Source organism: Anguilla anguilla, chromosome 1 (genome assembly GCF_013347855.1).
Source record: "Anguilla anguilla isolate fAngAng1 chromosome 1, fAngAng1.pri, whole genome shotgun sequence".
Classification (NCBI taxonomy): domain Eukaryota; kingdom Metazoa; phylum Chordata; class Actinopteri; order Anguilliformes; family Anguillidae; genus Anguilla; species Anguilla anguilla.
The window spans coordinates 56,944,941-56,961,882 of record NC_049201.1 but is presented as its reverse complement, the minus strand read 5'-3'; the positions used below and the strand labels follow the sequence as shown (position 1 = coordinate 56,961,882).

Below are 16,942 nucleotides of genomic sequence, written 5' to 3'. Positions count from 1 at the left end.
CAAACAGAATTGCCAACTCAGTAGGTTATTCCAGTTCCCACCAGTCGGAGTCACTAGATTGGACTGTACCCTTGGGAGAACAAGTTAAAATTATCTGTGCTGGTGCTTCTGAGAACATGGTTATATATATATTTTTTTTTTTGGGGGGGGGGGGGGGGGGGCTGTTTATGCACTTACCTTGTTAAATGATATAGGTAATCCACGTTACCACTCATATTGGTACTCATTAATGCACTTCAATGATCCAGTCAAATTTTGTTTGTATTTACACCATTTATTGTACATAATTTAAATAATGTTATCCAAGAAATGGTGAAGTAACTGAATGGAATAGAAACACAGCTTGATGACAGATTTAATTTAAAATCATTGTTTCACATGTTCATTTCTTTTCACCTGTCATATTTCAAAATAAGTGGACACTAAATGCAACATAAGAACAGACTTTAAATACATGAAGCAAAACAGTGCAACAGCATAGAATATCATTGGCTATAATCAGTCATACAGAGGACAGAACCTGCCATCATTTTTTTTTTTTTGTTGCAATTATAATACTAGTGATGTGTTACACCACAGAACTGGAAAAGAATGTGGACACAGATCTTAAATACAATTTCAGATTACCTTTAATATGATTACAAAAATTAACTATATAACAAATGCAATTTTGAAATAAGTTATTGACAGCACTGTAGAGATGTTAAGATCATGCCTAAAAGATCACTGCTAATTTTAAATTGAAATATTTTGATGGGATTTACAGAAATACTATAAATATAAAAGATGGTCCAAGTAGGACAAAATCAGACTCGGCATCACCATGTTTCAGCACCAAAAGGACTGAATGTTGGTTCTGGCAGTGACCTAACCTGGAATATTCTTCATGCCTTTCCCGCTCATACACATTGTGTAATAAGCAGGATATATCACATTTAAAATAACAACCACAAAATAGGAACATGAAATTTTCTCTCTTGAAACATTCTTTCTCTCTCACACACATACATGCACGCACTATTTATATATAATAAGGTTGTATAACTGCATTTTGAAACATTACCTTTAGTGATGGTTTTCTTCTATAACAAAAGTACGCTGACTTGGTAAATCACCACTAAATTTGGCGAACACCAAACCATGTTGTCTTCCAATATCAATGATACAAAACTTAAAAAGGTGAAATCAATGTGTTAGTTTGGATTCAACCTGCCAGCATTGCGCAAAAAAAAAAAAAAAAAAAAATACACAATAAAAATACATGGGAGCAAGAGACACCAGGCCTAATGTAATAGGATGGAAAAAAGCTAAAGTGTTCATTCCCTTGCTGTTAAATATAAGAATATATGGGATGTTGACAATAATTCAAGCTCAAACTGAGAATAATTAATCCATGTTTGAGAATTTTTTTTAGCAAACTCCATTTACAAGGTGCTAATACATATGAGACCATGTCACTGGCCAGTATGGGGTGGTTTTTCTGAATTATATCCAGGCATTTTGATGCAGCTCTCCTCTTAGTTCATAAACATGCAGCAAAACAGAAAACCCACCCTGCTATGTCTAGTCTTCCCTAACTTTAAAAAACCATGTGAAACACATATAAGCACAGGGCACAAGCTTTTGGGTTTGATAACTTTTACAAAGTAAAATATTGTTTCAGTATACCAGCACACGACAATATTTTCTACTTTAAAAACAAAGAGTTTTGAAATGTAATAATAGTCATAACCTTTAAAAAAACCATTTCTTCCTTCCTTCAATATTTTTTCTTTGTTTATTTTGGTTTTGAGTTTACTTAAAGTCCATAAACAACACAGGGTTATAATCAGTCACTTTGCTCTGAAATGTTCTACACAGTGAATTCCATAGTGGTTGATGTTGGCTTTGGCAGGGTCTGAACGGGAAGGCCAGTTTCTCCTAAGAGCCAGCAGATGGTGCCAAGCCTCTAGAACTGGTGCTGGTAGACAGCGGAAGCAGGTGACGAGCAGTTAGGCTCAATGTGCTTAAGATGGCAAGCATGGCACAACAGATGCCCATCCAGTGGGTAGCAGCGACGTCCCTCCTCATCATTCAGCTCCATATGACAATCCTGCAGGGGGTCGGAGATGGTATAGTACAAAGGAGAAAAGCCAACTCAGCAACTTCATATATAATAACATATGCAGGGTTAGAGGAATGAAAAGGAATGACCACTATTGCATGAATACTGCATCTGAGTTATCATCCACAGATATGCAGCAAACATATTATCAGCAGAGGGCACTGGTGAGTAATTAATTATTCCTTGACCTTAGGCCATTTTTTTCTGTCATGGTCTTGTAATCTGTGGAGACAGAAAAGTCTGGGTACTCACCTCACAGTGGTAACACTCCACATGGTAATCCTTATCCATAGACACGACTCGGACTGTTTCATCAGAGCCCTACAAACACAGATAGACAGATGGACAAAGAATAATTGAGACCATAGGTTAAACAAACGGGTTGGTCTTTTGCCTTTGTCCTGTCCAATTGCCCTTATTTAAAAACCATGGTAAACCAGGTGTTCTTTTAGCTTTAGAGAACCAGCACTTTAGTGGTTTCCTCATGGGGGTCACACATTTTTTTATCCAAGTGAGAACCTGAAAAAGCCAGATCGCTGGCCTAACAAATGTTGAGTTTTATTTTTTCCCACAACACCACCCACTATAGACAACAAACCCACTTCACACAAACTTCACCACCCGCTTGCAGAATAGATTAGTTAAATTGGCACTGTCAAATCCGTACACTGGAAACAACCCATTTTACAGTTTACTCAAATGTGTAATTTATTCTGTTGACATGTTATATACTTGTATTTTATTCAGGGTTTACATTTCAAAATGTTTTTTAAATAGTTTTAATGAATATAAACATGTTCCAGTAAAGGTGTGGCAATGGGCAGAACAGTCATAGCATCTTTATCTACTCTAACAACATCAAAGAAAGTATGACGAGGTCTGTGGGTACAGGACAGAAACAAGCTATGTACACCAATAACTGCAATCTGACACCATATTTGTCATGTGAGTAGAACAGTGATATGCTATACTTGCCACTTCTACACAAGACTCAGTAGGTTCTTTTACCAAGGACCATGTAAATGTAAGACTGACAAGCCTGCCATGAATTCTAGCCTTCTGCCTTAAAAGAGGGAGGGGGAGAGGCTGCATTCCTGACAGGTCAATTCTAATTTTGGAGGGTTGAGGGGACTGGGTCAGCACAGCACAGAGCAACAGGCACACACGTGACCAGGGACAGTGTGAAAAATCCCCTCCTCCCTTTATTCCACATGCTACAGTCCCTTCATTTCAGATATTGGGCTGTCAACAACCCCCCCCCCCCCCCCCCCCCAAGTTCACAGCTGCCCTCCCAGGATGTTTCAAAGGGCTTTGTATGCTGTGGACTGCTTTGATAGATCCGTTATCTGTGGGATCCCTGACTTGGTGGTATGTTCTTCTAGCCAGTTTACTGACACACAAGGAACAAAATGACATCAAATATGTGCACAAGAGGAAATAGTGTTCAATGGAACTGATATTGCTCATTTTCTTTGTCAGCAAAGGAGCATGAAACAATGATAACTGAAGGCACAGCAAATATTCACAACACATGCTAAATATCTTGTCTCCAATCTTGCATTTGGTTTAAGATTTCACACAGGAAATGCCATGGGTTGGACATTTTTCCTTTTCATAAAGGAACATGTTCAGAAGACACCAGAAATCAATGGTTTGAAGTTTTCAGAAAAAGGTCAGCATGAGTTTAAGTCTTTTTCATGGTGCTAGGAATGAAATCTCCCTAACATCTCATAAAATATCTTCCTAAACGCATTTGTTATGATTTCTGCTTTTATTAAATCAATAATTGTGACCAAAGACCATCATAAAGACATTACACAAACACACCCAATTGGATTTAGGTGATTCCACTCGCTGTTGAAGAGACATCTATATTGTTTGTGTAATGTCTTGACAGAGGACTTTGGTCTGAAACATTGACTTAATAAAAGCAGAGGTTACAAAATAAGCGTGCAAGAATATGTTGTTAATTATGAAAATATGAAATCTCGTGGAGACTTACAGAATTTAGCTCAGGTGTACCACAAATATTTAAGGAGCCAGGGACTGTTTCACACACTACAGTACTGTACACAGTCCTGCAGGAGGGTGCCAGTGCTGATCAGAAAGGAGGCATATCTCTCTGAAGATAAACGCTTGCCTGTGAGCACCAGGTACATCTCTGGGAGTCATGGGGAAGAGCTAATTTAATTTTAACCCCTAGGAGTCCTACCCCACCCCGTGGGTGGGTTTGGACATGCCCCACAGCAGCAGACTTAATGCTGAAGCTGTTGGGTCCGCACTTGTGGTAAACACTGGCTGGTGCACTTGGGAGCTCTGGATGAGAGAACAGTGCCTCATCCCACCCCAGCACATACCGCACCCACAGAGTGACATCACCACTGGTTCCTTAGTCGGTTCGTCTGTACTTAAATGTTCTATTGCTCCTGTGCAGGAACATCTGAATTTCTTATTACTTTAAAGGCAAAGAACATTAGGTGCACTTTGACAGCTACTAGTAACACAGTCACACTTCTTTTGATGCAGCTCATTTTGAAAATAAATGTGAAAAGAAACTAAAGCACTCGTGTTGTCATTGTTTTCATGGATTCACACAGCAATTAAAGCGGGTGTGGGCCTGGGAGATTTATAAACAGCCTCTATGTTAGGGGCTTAGTCACTGCAATTTTGTCTGTGCTCATGTAATAGATATTACTTATGGTTTCAATATGTGACTTGCATCACTTGGGACAAATTCATATTTTCCAGTTGTTTTTTCCTGGCACATCTGGACATGCGTCACAACACAGGGGCTGAAAGTGATGTTGAGCCAAGAAAAAGTGCATCAAGGGAGCTGACCTCAGAGGGCAGGATTGGTTGGCCACATGCTGCACACTTGGGCGCCAGGACCCTAAGGGAGAGGATGAGACAGGGAAAAATGAAATTAAGAGTGAGATCCCATGGGAGCGCAAGGCATGCTAGAAGGAGAGCCAGACATCCAAGCAAACTGGGCTAGTCTGAGCCTCTGAGCCCCGTCACCTGCTCTTCATTCCCCTATAAATCCCCATTTCAGTCCTGGAAAGTTACACACCAGACCAGACACACAGTCTAAGGGAGCGTGGGACTGATGAGATCAGCCATTGCTGGAGTCAGGAAGCAGGCAAGTTTGCAGATGTGCTGGCGCCCCCCCCTCCCCCCGAATGATTCAACCCAAAAGGGAAGAAAGGAGAGAGGAAAGAATTCAGTTTTATTTCTGAGGCTGAAAGAAATTTCTCACAGATGGCCAAAACCTGACTGTTTGAATTCTCGAGTAACGGTGATTACTTCGCATAGCATCGATAGATGAAAAGTTTGCCACTTCCTGATTTCCTCTATTATTGCACATTAGCCGCACTGAATGGTTTCAGTAAAAATTCTTAAACTGAACTACTTGCACCAGTTTTAGCAGCAATAACTGCAACCAAATGCTTTCTATAATTTGAGATTAGTCTTTCACAATGCTGTGGAGGAATTTTAGGCAACTCTTTTTTGCAGAACTGCTTTAATTCAGAAAAAGTGATTGAAGCTTGAACTGCTTGTTTCAGGTCCTGCAACAGCATCTATTTTGGGTTCAAGTCAGGACTTTGACTAGGCCACTCCAAAACTTACATTTTATTTATTTTCAGCCATTCTGATGTGGACTTACTTTTGTGTTTTGGATCAGTGTCTTGCTGCATAACCCAATTACACTTCAGCTTCAGCCCACGGGCAGATGACCAGACATCCTCCGTAAGGATTTACTGGTACAGAGCAGACTTCATGGTTTTTTCGATAACGGCAAGTCATCCAGATCCCAAGACAGCAAAGCATCCCCATACCACCACACTATAACCACCATGTTTGACTGTTGCTATGATGTTCTTACTGTGAAATGCTGTATTGTCTTTACACTCGACATAACAGAACGTGTGTCATCTAAAAAGTTCAATTTTTGACTAATCTGTCCATAGATCACTATCCCAAAAGCTTGGGGATCATCCAGGTGCTTTTTTTTTTTTTTTTTTTTTTTTTGCAAATGTGAGATGAGCATTGATGTTTATCTTGGTTAGCAGTGTTTTCTGCCTTGCTACTCTCCCATGAATCCCATTTTTGCCCAGTCTCATATATACAGGCCTGCAGTACTTTGGATGTTCTTCTGGCATCTTTTGTTACGTCTTGGATTGAGTCACTGAACCCTTGGAAAAATTTTGGCAGGCCAGCCACTCCTGGGAAAATTCACCACTGTTTCAAGTGTTCTCCATTTGGAGATAATGGCTCTCACTGTGGTTCACTGGAGCCCCAAAGCCTTAGAAATGGCTTTGTAACCCTTTTCAGGCTGATACATTTCAACAACTTTTTTTTCCTCATCTCTTCTTAAATTTCCTTTTGCCATGGCAGTGTGCTTGTAGAAACTTTGTGGTGATTACTTCACTCTGATGGAAAGGTTCAACGACTGCAATCAGCTGAATCTAATTATCAATTAAATTTGGTTAATTGCTTGATTGAGTAACTAAGGGTGCAATTCCTTTTTTACCCGGATGATATGGTGGTTGATAACCAAGTAAATAAATTTCATAAACAAAAATTGTTTTGTGTTTACTCAGTTTCCCTTTGTCTAATATAACATTTTGTCTAAAAACCTGAAACCATTCTGTGTATATGCAGTAATAGAGGAAATCAGGAAGGGGGCAAATACTTGCACTAAGTAGTTTTGATTGTATTCAGTGGTAACAGAAAAAAATGTGTGCGTGGGCACACACACACACGCTCACACACATACATGCACACACCCACTTGCACCTTCTATAAACAGATTTAGACACACTCTCACACACAGCCTCCCTCTCTATTTCTTCACATACACGCAAATATGTAGACACAATGATGGACTATGTCAAATAAAACCTACAACTGTGCATAAGAGAGGCGCTACAGACAGGATGAATGGTATTCATTGAAAATGGCCTCCTGTGGATTCTGGCTAAGAGGGCTTTTGTGTGTGTGTGTGTGTGTGTGTGTGTGTGTGTACGCACGTGCATATCAGTCTTACCAAGAAAGAATTCAAAGTCAGTTTTTTTTTTTTTTTAAATCAGGAAAACATTATTGTTCTATACAATAAATTAGATTCCATAATTAACTAATTCTAATAGAAAAACAAAAACCAAGAATAAAATTGGCTACACTACAGTGTGTGTGTGTTTATAATTATTATAATTATTATCAGTGATGCATGATTATTATCAGTGATGCATGATTATAGTGAATTCAAGGGTTGAATGGATTCTGGATCAGCGGTGATTTGATTAAGATACAATTACTTCATCTTAGTGGTATAATTTTGTGGATTACTATTCTGCACCAGCTCTATGATTAGTGGGGTGACTGTACTCTGTCTCTAGAGTGGATATGGGGTGACTATTGTGTCTCAGTGGGGTGGTTGACTGCATTGCATATTGGCTGTATGAAAACTATTGAGTCTCAATGGAGCGATTATGGGGTTGAGGTCTACAGCACTATGAGGGAGATGGTAGGTTGGCTTGATTTTGCCATTTACCTTGCTCTGAGGCCACCAAGTACACATGGAAGGAGAAAGACAAAAAGCAAACAGCATCATCAGCATAGGGAGTAGCAATCCACAAGAGCGGCACACACACTGGGAAGAATACTCACTTGCATACTCGCATACGCAAATGCTCATTCACACTTAAGATGACCATAACCCTCATTGTGTTTTCTGGTCAGAATTGCATAAATATATCAATGCTGTTCACTACATATTCACTTCACTTTCTGAAGACATTTTGTTAATTCACATTTTTGGATCCTCACAAATGCATCTGTGGTGTGCTGGTGTACATACAGTATATATAGGGCAGGCCCACTAGAAGTAACATTTTGCTGGTGTGCATGCAAGTGACATGTGCACTAGCAGGGGTACTGAGCTGGTTTACATTGTAAATTCCAATCACTTATAGTGGGCATTTCCAAGTAGGAGAGGGGTTGTGCTGCCGTACATATAAGTGGCTTACAGTAGACACTCACTTGTGGTAATCCTTGACGCAGTAAATCTTGTTCTCCGTATCCACAGTGAATGGCACACCATCTAGGCTCTCATTGCAGATGACACAGCGAAAGCAGCCTGGGTGATAGGATTTGCCCAGTGCCTGCAGGATCTGGAGTGAGGGGTGGGAGAGTTGAAGAGAGATCAGGGGGTCAATCTGCGAGCTAAACTGGCATTTTCAGATCAGATTCTGACCGCTGAAGGCTATGTGGGTAAAAGTGTTTCTCCAGGCTGCCTCAATATCATTCTAATCCATCCCAGCAAGGAGCTCCTGTTAAGATATAGAGATGCCCTTTCGTAGGACATGGGCAGTTAAGAGAAAAATAATAAAATGCAATTGGATACATTAGATCCTTTCATTGGCTCTCTGATCTTAAGGGTCACTGCTGAGCCTTGAGGAGAGAGAAAATCCTCCATGCTCAAAAGCACAGTTAATAAATGGAGACCTGCTTTCTCACATTGTGAACGCGCGTGTTTATGTCCCGATTTTCCCTCTACATATCAGAGAGAGAGAGAGAATCACCACTTCCTCTCAGCTTCTCTCCACATGTGCCCACAGGAAACCCATTAAAGGAAACATCTGCCCCCAAGTGAATCTGCTCCCAGTGAGGTGGTCTGGAGTTTAGACCATTAAGAGACATTTGTGCTGTAAACATGCAGGCTCCTGTCTTTATTTGTGATGCTATGCTGCAAAGTATTTTCTAAACAGCTGACAATGATTAATAAACATCTTATATGAAGGAAAGAGGCACTGAGTCTGTTTTTCAAATGAAAGCTGATGTGGTCTGCTGGCAACAAAAAGAGTATCAAACATAGAAATAGACTTATTTCATGGATGCATCTTGGCCAGTGTTATATGTATTACAGTTACATTCAGGTCAGATAACCACAAGTGTGGTTATGCTTACGAGTCTCTTTCTCTCAATCTCGCTCACACTCTCTCATACACACACTCTTGCTCTCTCACTCTCTCTTTCTCTCTCTGACACACACATGGTTCAGAGAGGAATAAGACATTAGAACAGAAATAAAGGAGCCTTACCATGTCCATTATTAGATGCCCACATACATTGCACTTGTCTGCCGACTGCTGGAACCCAGAGTACTGCCAAAGAAAGGACAGATTAAGAAGAGGGGCTGGGGGCTGCCAAAGAAAGGCTGTTGGACCATTGCATGGGCCCTCTAAGCTTAAGCGACACTGCTGAGCATGAAAATCCTCCATGTTCTAAAAAATAAATGAAGACCTGTAACCCCACATTGTGTTTGTATACTAAAAACAACAAAGCAAAGTAATGATTATAAATGTACTTGTGGAGTGATATTTTGTCTGTTTCAATGAGCAGCTGAAATCATATTCTGGAGAACATAAACCCAGAAAAAAACCATTGCTTTGTGACCTGCATTGCATGACTGGCACAGGGCTTATGCTGAGATCCAACAGGCATCCCTTTTTAAAAATAATAAAAGACCAAAAAAAAAAAAGAATTTTCATGTTTCCTTTCAAATAAATGTCTTCCACTTACCAGGAAATCCTCTTCACAAAACACTTTTCCACAGACATAGTAAAATGCTTTCCCCCGCAGCTTTCGACCTGAATGACAGAGAGGGGGAGGGAGGGAGAAAAAGACAAAGGGAAAGGTAGTGAGGAATAGATGCCATTCTAAAACATTAGATCATTTTAACAGCACCATATTCCAGGAATTTATAAGGCATTCATTCAGGAATTCATTTGGATTTACAAATCAAGATTTTTTGGATACCTTGTCAGTCTGAAAAAGCATAAAGGTTGTGCAAAATATTCAAAAAGAGAAGTGTATCCTGGTCAATTTGCCAATGAATATAAATGAAATGAACTTAATGGCATATGAATTTAAAACATTGGGCCCCATTCACAAAACCTTTCATAAATTATTCTTACTTTTGTAGTTTAAAATGTTCTTGAGAAAAACCAATATGGGATTCATGACACATCTGCAGACCTTTGTTTCTGTGCATATCCCAGTTGTATGAGATGATGAATACTAACTATTTGTAAATTTTATGCACAATCCTGTTCATGTGATTAGCATAAGGAAACAGCCATGAACAAATACAGATAAAAAATGATGAATGTTGAAATGTTCGTGGAAATGCTATTACACACAGTTTACAATTAAATGTGATCGTAAGCACGTTTTGTGAATGAGACCCACTGTCCTTAAAAATCCTTACTTCATCATGTGAGGACAATTAAAAAGGCAGAGTATATTGAAGTATTTCTACAATTCCAGACACGTGGAGTAAATTTCATCCAAGTTATATCCAAACACTAAATCCAATAACAGTGTCACCCCCTGATTTAATCTGAAACATATCCTGTATGATGACAACCAATGGCAATAACTAATTGCACATGAAAGTAATTAAGTCTGATGGAAATCAGTAATGAAAAACATTAAGCTGACTAAATGTCTTCCAGCCTTGTGGGCTAGGGTAAAGGCTTTATTCTCACAGATAAGGTAAAGGTGCCACTGTTGTACACTGTTTAACTCCCCTGAAGAGGAGAAGGTCATACTCTCGCAGACTGATGCAAAGGAGAAGGCTGCCTGGACACTAGAGGTTTTGTCCCTCCTCTTCCATATGGTAATGTAGATGGAGGCTCCTGTAAGAATCCAGGCCTTGTATGATGTGGACATTTGCCAATTCCCCCTCCTCCACCCTACACAGATTCATGTGGACTGTGCCCCACAGGAAGAAAGGACATTCCTCACATTTTCAGAAGAGAGGGAGGCTGAGCAATTAACCCTTAAACTGCCTATCAGAGAGCTTCAGGAATGCCACCACCCTGGATAAAAATCGTTGACAGTCTCCCTACCAAAATAAGAGCCTTTAACCCTCCCAGTTAATTTTCCAAATAAGGGAGTAAATAATCACAGAAACTTTTGCCAAGTGATTTTTTTGACTTAAGCGGTGGGGCTTCACAAAGTTGTGTTGGCCTTTGTGTGAAAGACTGCATGTCTCTCTTCTGGTGACTGATACTGCAGAGGATTGCTGGAGAATGCACAGTTGAGCACTCACATAGTGATGACCTAATGAGTGTATTTACCAGGTAACGGGTCCAAATGAGCAAGGACACTGTAGGCAACTCCCAACCAGTGGCTGCTTTTCTACTGGTTTGCTGATCCTATGCATATCCAAGTCATGGCGGAGATGCAATGATGGGTCACCTTTGAGTTCTACAGTACTTCAACAAGAACCCAGCTGTGCACACACAACTGTGATAACAAAAATAAACATCCCTGTAGCATGTGACAATGGCCACAGAGTGTCACAATATAATAGACACAACCTAAAAGATCAGTGCATCTTCAAATGTTTTGTTTGTAGTTGGGATATTCCAAAGCGCAAAGCACATGTGTGCATGCTGGGAGTGTGGACATTCACAGGTCAATGTCTGTGGTCTCCATGGCTAAGAGGACTCTATTATGGCAGATCTGCCCGTGTGCTTAACACAGTCCTGGTGCCCAGCAACCTGTTGCCAGGTTACAGTGAACAATCACAGCAGCTAGGGCTTTTGAAGATTCAACAGCACACTAGCTTCACTCTCTCCAGAGACAAAAGCTGAAGCACAAACCTTCCAACAATTTCTGACCAGAAATGAAAAGTTACATATGCATTAACGCCTCACTAGGCCCCTACCCAACAGTAATAGCCATCTATGACAGTAAACCAACAGAATCCACAAAGCCCCCCTGAGGATCAAAATCCAAAATGTAATTCATTACAGTTGAAACCCTTTAAATATCAAATCTTTTATTCACAAAATCAGTGAACACTTTCTTTAAAGACATTGGACGCAATCTTTTGCAGCTGATTATGAGAAAAAGCCTTAAATTCTCCTGGCACCTACTGCCACTGGTGAGTGTTCATCCTCTCATATAATTATTTTGGCCATGTCACATCCTGCTTTTAGCTGTGTTCCTTTTCCCAAAGATTTATCTTTGGTTTGACAAAAAAATAGGTTAAACTTTCCTAGAAGGAGGATTTATTTCTCTCATGGCAAATTGGATGGGACTCTACTTTCTGAAATCTCCCGCATCCCACCTAGACATGACCTGCTACCACGGGACAGTACAGTGATAAAATGAACAGGAAAATAAAGTTGAACTCTGCCCCCAGCCAGTCAACCATGACACAACCAGCCATGTGACATTTGGATGGACCAATTGCAGACAGGGGGAGGTCTGCAAACTGGAGGGCTGTTTACAAACTCACTTGTGAACAATACATGCTGAGAGCATGCACAAACCGTACAAACTCAAAGCACCGCGTCTTCTGTTCAAAACTGCATCGTTTTAAAGGTAGTTTTCATTTTGAGTACACTGGTGCCTTTAGAGTGAGATTAGAGTGGGCATACCAGCAGGCTGAGGTGTAAGATTAGAGTGGGCTTTATAGCACGTGAAGCCCATTTTATTCTGCCCCCTTTTCATCACAACGCAGCTCCACAAAGGCTGACAGACACAAATGTTTTTGGATTACAGCCCAGAACAAAAATCAAGAATGTCACCATCTGGCCTGTCAACCTGAATTTCACCCATTGTGCTCCAAGTGTACCTGTAGGCACTCCAAGTTCAGCAATGTTTGGCCATCAGTACAGATGCACAACTAATTATGCAATTATGGACTAATCACTCATTAAGGTTTTCATGAGTGAAAAACAATATAAAGGTGGCGTTACAGATAAGCGTGGATTCAGAAGTAACGTCAAGACCAATGACAATGAAACAATATCCTAATGGTAAATCGGAAATGACGCATTTAATCCATTGGGCACAATGTGCGATTCATCTATAGATCACATGACAAAGATTATAATAGGCCGGTACTCAAAAGACCAATCCAAAAAAATGTTAGTCAGGTTGAAGTGAGGAGAAAACAGCAGTCGAATCCCATAGAGGGAATGCATTTGGTCAAAAATATCCTGATTTATAAGACCGTGGGTATGCTGAAATGGATTTTCTCTTTAGGAGTCACAATCAACTTTAAATTTAGCATATGAGCATGAACCTAGCATCCTGCCCCATAAACTCCCAAAATCAACCATAAATGGTTAATGGAACACTCACTGTGAATATGATATGCATATAAATCAGCTTGTCATTCCAATAAATTGTCAGGGAGAATGGAGAAGTCAGACCACAAAGCAAAAAAGAGAAACTTTTTGCTTTGTAAAATCATATGCTTGTTACGGAGCATCTGTTATTGTTATTGTTATTGTTTGGTGGAAACTGGCATAACCAATAAAAGAAAATTTGTGGAGCAGCAGCATGTCACAGTAGCCAAACCATTTCAGAAATGTAAAATAATTGTTTGGACGTCAGATATTAAAGTGGATGGCAGAAGCATTGCGTGCGCAGCCAAGCACAAGTGACTGCAGTAAATTTCATAAGATTAGACTACCATGGGCAGGAATTAATAATAATTGTTGTGATTAACTGAGTCACGGCACCTATCAGCCTGGGATGAGACTTTATGATATGATAATACTTTATTGTCTGACTACACAGAAATTTATCTTGCATTTTAAAGCAGCACTTTCTCATAGATGCACAGATGAAAGACATACATCCACAAAAAACATACAGGTATTACTTCCATGTAAATATCTCCTCAGTGTGGATGCTTAAATATCTTTCATATATATTTTTTCTTACATCCATTTATAAATGAGGCCCCCCAGGTGTGCAAGTAAAAAATGAAAATAACAGCTACAACATCAACCTGCGGTTCCGTGAGAACATGCACATGCTTTCTTCTGTTCCATGGATAATGACTCACCAAGGATATCCATCACATGGAGCAAATGTCAGTGGAGTGTGATGCCCTTCACAAAACTTAATTAATTCTCTGACTAATTACTGAAGTAATGTGTTTTTTTTTTCCTTTTCAAAATGGAAAAAAATGGCCCTCCCTTAACTCTGTTCATCAGGTAGCGTTGTTGGGTTTGACTGTGAAGAAAATTACTTTAAACAGCTTCAGCCTACAACTTTTCAGAATTACCTTGTAGATATTTGTTGCAACCCAGCTACACTGTGCCTTCTGATATTAAATTATCCTCCCTCATATTTTTATGTTTCTCTTTTAAAGCATACAAGGATTCCTCCAGAAATAAAGTATCTTAATTCTGCCAGGAGAAAACAATGAAAGAACAGAGTGCCTACACCCAGTATCTGAAAAGCAAAACCATGAATCACATTAGATTTAATCATGCCTTCCACCGGGTTGTGATAGTACCAATTTTTTAGGATTAAATGACTGGGCCCGAAAATAGTGTGATTCTCAATCTTTTGATCATTTATAATTCATTTTTTGATCATTTATAATTAATAATCCATAACCATTCTACCACTGCTTTCTCAGTATAATATTGCGAACATACACTTCTGGTTGAAATATGAATGGCAGGTGTACAGATCACAAAGAACAGAATAGAGCCCAAAGCCTGTCCTTCTCACACTGTACATTTCTCTCACCACGCCCTTCTATTTCGCTAGAAACATTCTTTGAATATTTCAAGGCTGTTTGATTCTGATTAAAGAATAATACAAATCTCTCTTTTTAATGAAATCCAAAAAAACTGCTAAAAGGCTTTGAAATAAAAATACTGTGTAACAGTGTAAAAACTACTGCCTTTTATTTTGAGGAAAAAACAGCCTTATTTGAAAATGACAGCCAATAAATGTTGTCCAATTACAAAAATCTTCCATAGCATTTCAGCTACATCCAAAGTAACGGCTGCCACTTCTGTGCAGCAGGGAAAAGAGTAGCAAAAAAGTAAACCTAATAACATAGGCTGTACCTGAAAAGACTATAGCTGTTAACCTTTCTATTTTGAAAATTACATTTAACAGCAGTGAAACACTGCAGGAAAACATGCAATTCACTCCAGAAGAGTTAATGCCACCAGTACTGAAGAATATTCCTCTCTGGAATGTTTAGTAGCACCAAAGACTGACATAGCTCTACCCCTGATCAAATGATTCACATTTAGATTTATTTTGAGAGGGGTTATTTTAAGTCAGGTCACTAAAATGGTCTATTATTAAATATCGCAGATTCTGAAATTACAGCCCACCATACAGCCATTTATAGAGGGCACATCTTCACAGAATACTCTGTTTAATCCATTAGCAGGCTAATCAGAACCTGCCCTTGTTCGAGCAGAAGCCAGCTGACTGGCCAAATTAAGGGGCTAATAATTTCATGTCCATCAAAATGTGTGACACTCAACTACGAGCACTGCCTCTGGGTAAAAAACAAGTCACTTCGCCTGAACTGTGGGTAGGTAACAGCACCTCCATTAAGGTGATCAAATCAGTCCAAATTGAATTGCATCCTCCTATGACATGAGCTTATTACATAAGGTTGGAATTTTTGAAATTCTAATTGCAACACTTAGCCTACTCAAACCCCTGCAGCACTTTAATCCCTCACCCCCCAATGCCCAGTGTAATCCTACACCCCCAACTATTGGACCCTTTATAATCTCATAACTCCATCTGTGACATGCCCACTTCAATCTCACTCTTTTTTTTTTTCCTTTTGGGACCCATGGCCTTATATGGAATTCTGCATTGCCCCTCTGGCTATTTAAAGTTTTTACCTTTCTGACCGGCCTCTCCATCACACAAGGTTAAATTCCACTCTCAGTTAAACAGTAGCTGCACTGTTCTTCGTTATGTTTTCCAAAGGAAGGAGACAGACACAAAGACAGTCTGTATGTACACTCACATTAATATGGTTCTTTGACATCCTGGTTTATACTACCCAGCTTCAACACTGTTTGCAGTTTCATACTTCTCGCCAAAAAAGGAACGTTCCATCAACATACACATTGACCTCTGGAAGATGTGTGCATTGCACAAACAGTATTTGTAAGGATGTCTGGTGGCAGAGGAGCAGTTTCATGGATGGGTGTGCAAGGCCTCTCTGTGTGTGGGGCCAGGCCTCGTGTGACTGTTCATCCTGTCCTACTTGTCACGGCAATGTCCCTGCCCGGAGTCAACAAGCCCTCCCTCCCTGTCACCATCCCCTTCACTTTCTCTGCCCCTCTCCCAGTTTTCCTACACTCTCCACCTTTCCTTTTGACATTCTCCATTTCCCTTTCCATCCCTGACCCTCCCTCTCACCCCACCCTGGGGTTATAGGTCAGACAGGTGGACAAACACAGAGCCTGCTTATTCAGAGTATCAATTCAAAGCAGATACGACTCATCCACGCATTGTCTAGAAGTTAAATGTGGGTACAGTTAATAGTGGGTGCATACTGGACTGACACATCCATACAAGATATAAAGATTACTGAGACCTGTGCAGTGTTTCTCTAATTGCTTATCCAGGAAGATGCATAAGTCATTTCACCTCCAGACTGATTCCAACCATTTATGGCTTCTGAGCAGGCAACCATAGTTGCTCATTTTGTCAATGGAGGACAGCAAACAAACAAAAGCACTATCAATTTCAGAGACAGCTACCTCTGTAGACCCAGGCCCATCCATTAAACACTCATGGCAGTGCAGTACACAGTGCTGAGTATGAGAACAAATCAGCTGTTTAATCAGATGCCATGCTGATGACATGGAGGTCAAAGGCCACATATAGCATTGCAGTCTAATGGGGAGAACCAGATGCCGTTGTGCAAACTAGTTTTTTCAGGAAATAATTGGCCGACAGACTTTAATTGGCTTTTACAGACATACCAGGGCAACAGCCATCCACAGGGATTTGTGGCTTTCCTATTTG

General features: G+C 40.1%; 1 protein-coding gene across 2 annotated transcripts in view; it reads right to left on the bottom strand.

Moving 5' to 3' along the window:
- Positions 1-259: 259 nt before the first annotated feature.
- The window catches only part of limd1a (LIM domains containing 1a), a 28,649-nt gene continuing 11,966 nt past the window's right edge, over positions 260-16,942 (bottom strand). Inside the window, exons 3-9 of one of the 2 annotated variants that reach the window (XM_035384643.1) lie at positions 9,686-9,753; positions 9,205-9,267; positions 8,144-8,274; positions 7,656-7,661; positions 4,943-4,994; positions 2,357-2,425; positions 260-2,092 (exon numbers count right to left, since the gene is read on the bottom strand). In XM_035384643.1, the coding sequence (XP_035240534.1) occupies positions 1,949-2,092; positions 2,357-2,425; positions 4,943-4,994; positions 7,656-7,661; positions 8,144-8,274; positions 9,205-9,267; positions 9,686-9,753 (533 nt within the window). In that variant the 3' untranslated portion in view covers positions 260-1,948. The remainder of the gene's footprint in view (positions 2,093-2,356; positions 2,426-4,942; positions 4,995-7,655; positions 7,662-8,143; positions 8,275-9,204; positions 9,268-9,685; positions 9,754-16,942) is intronic. The other variant, XM_035384648.1, reaches the window with a different exon arrangement.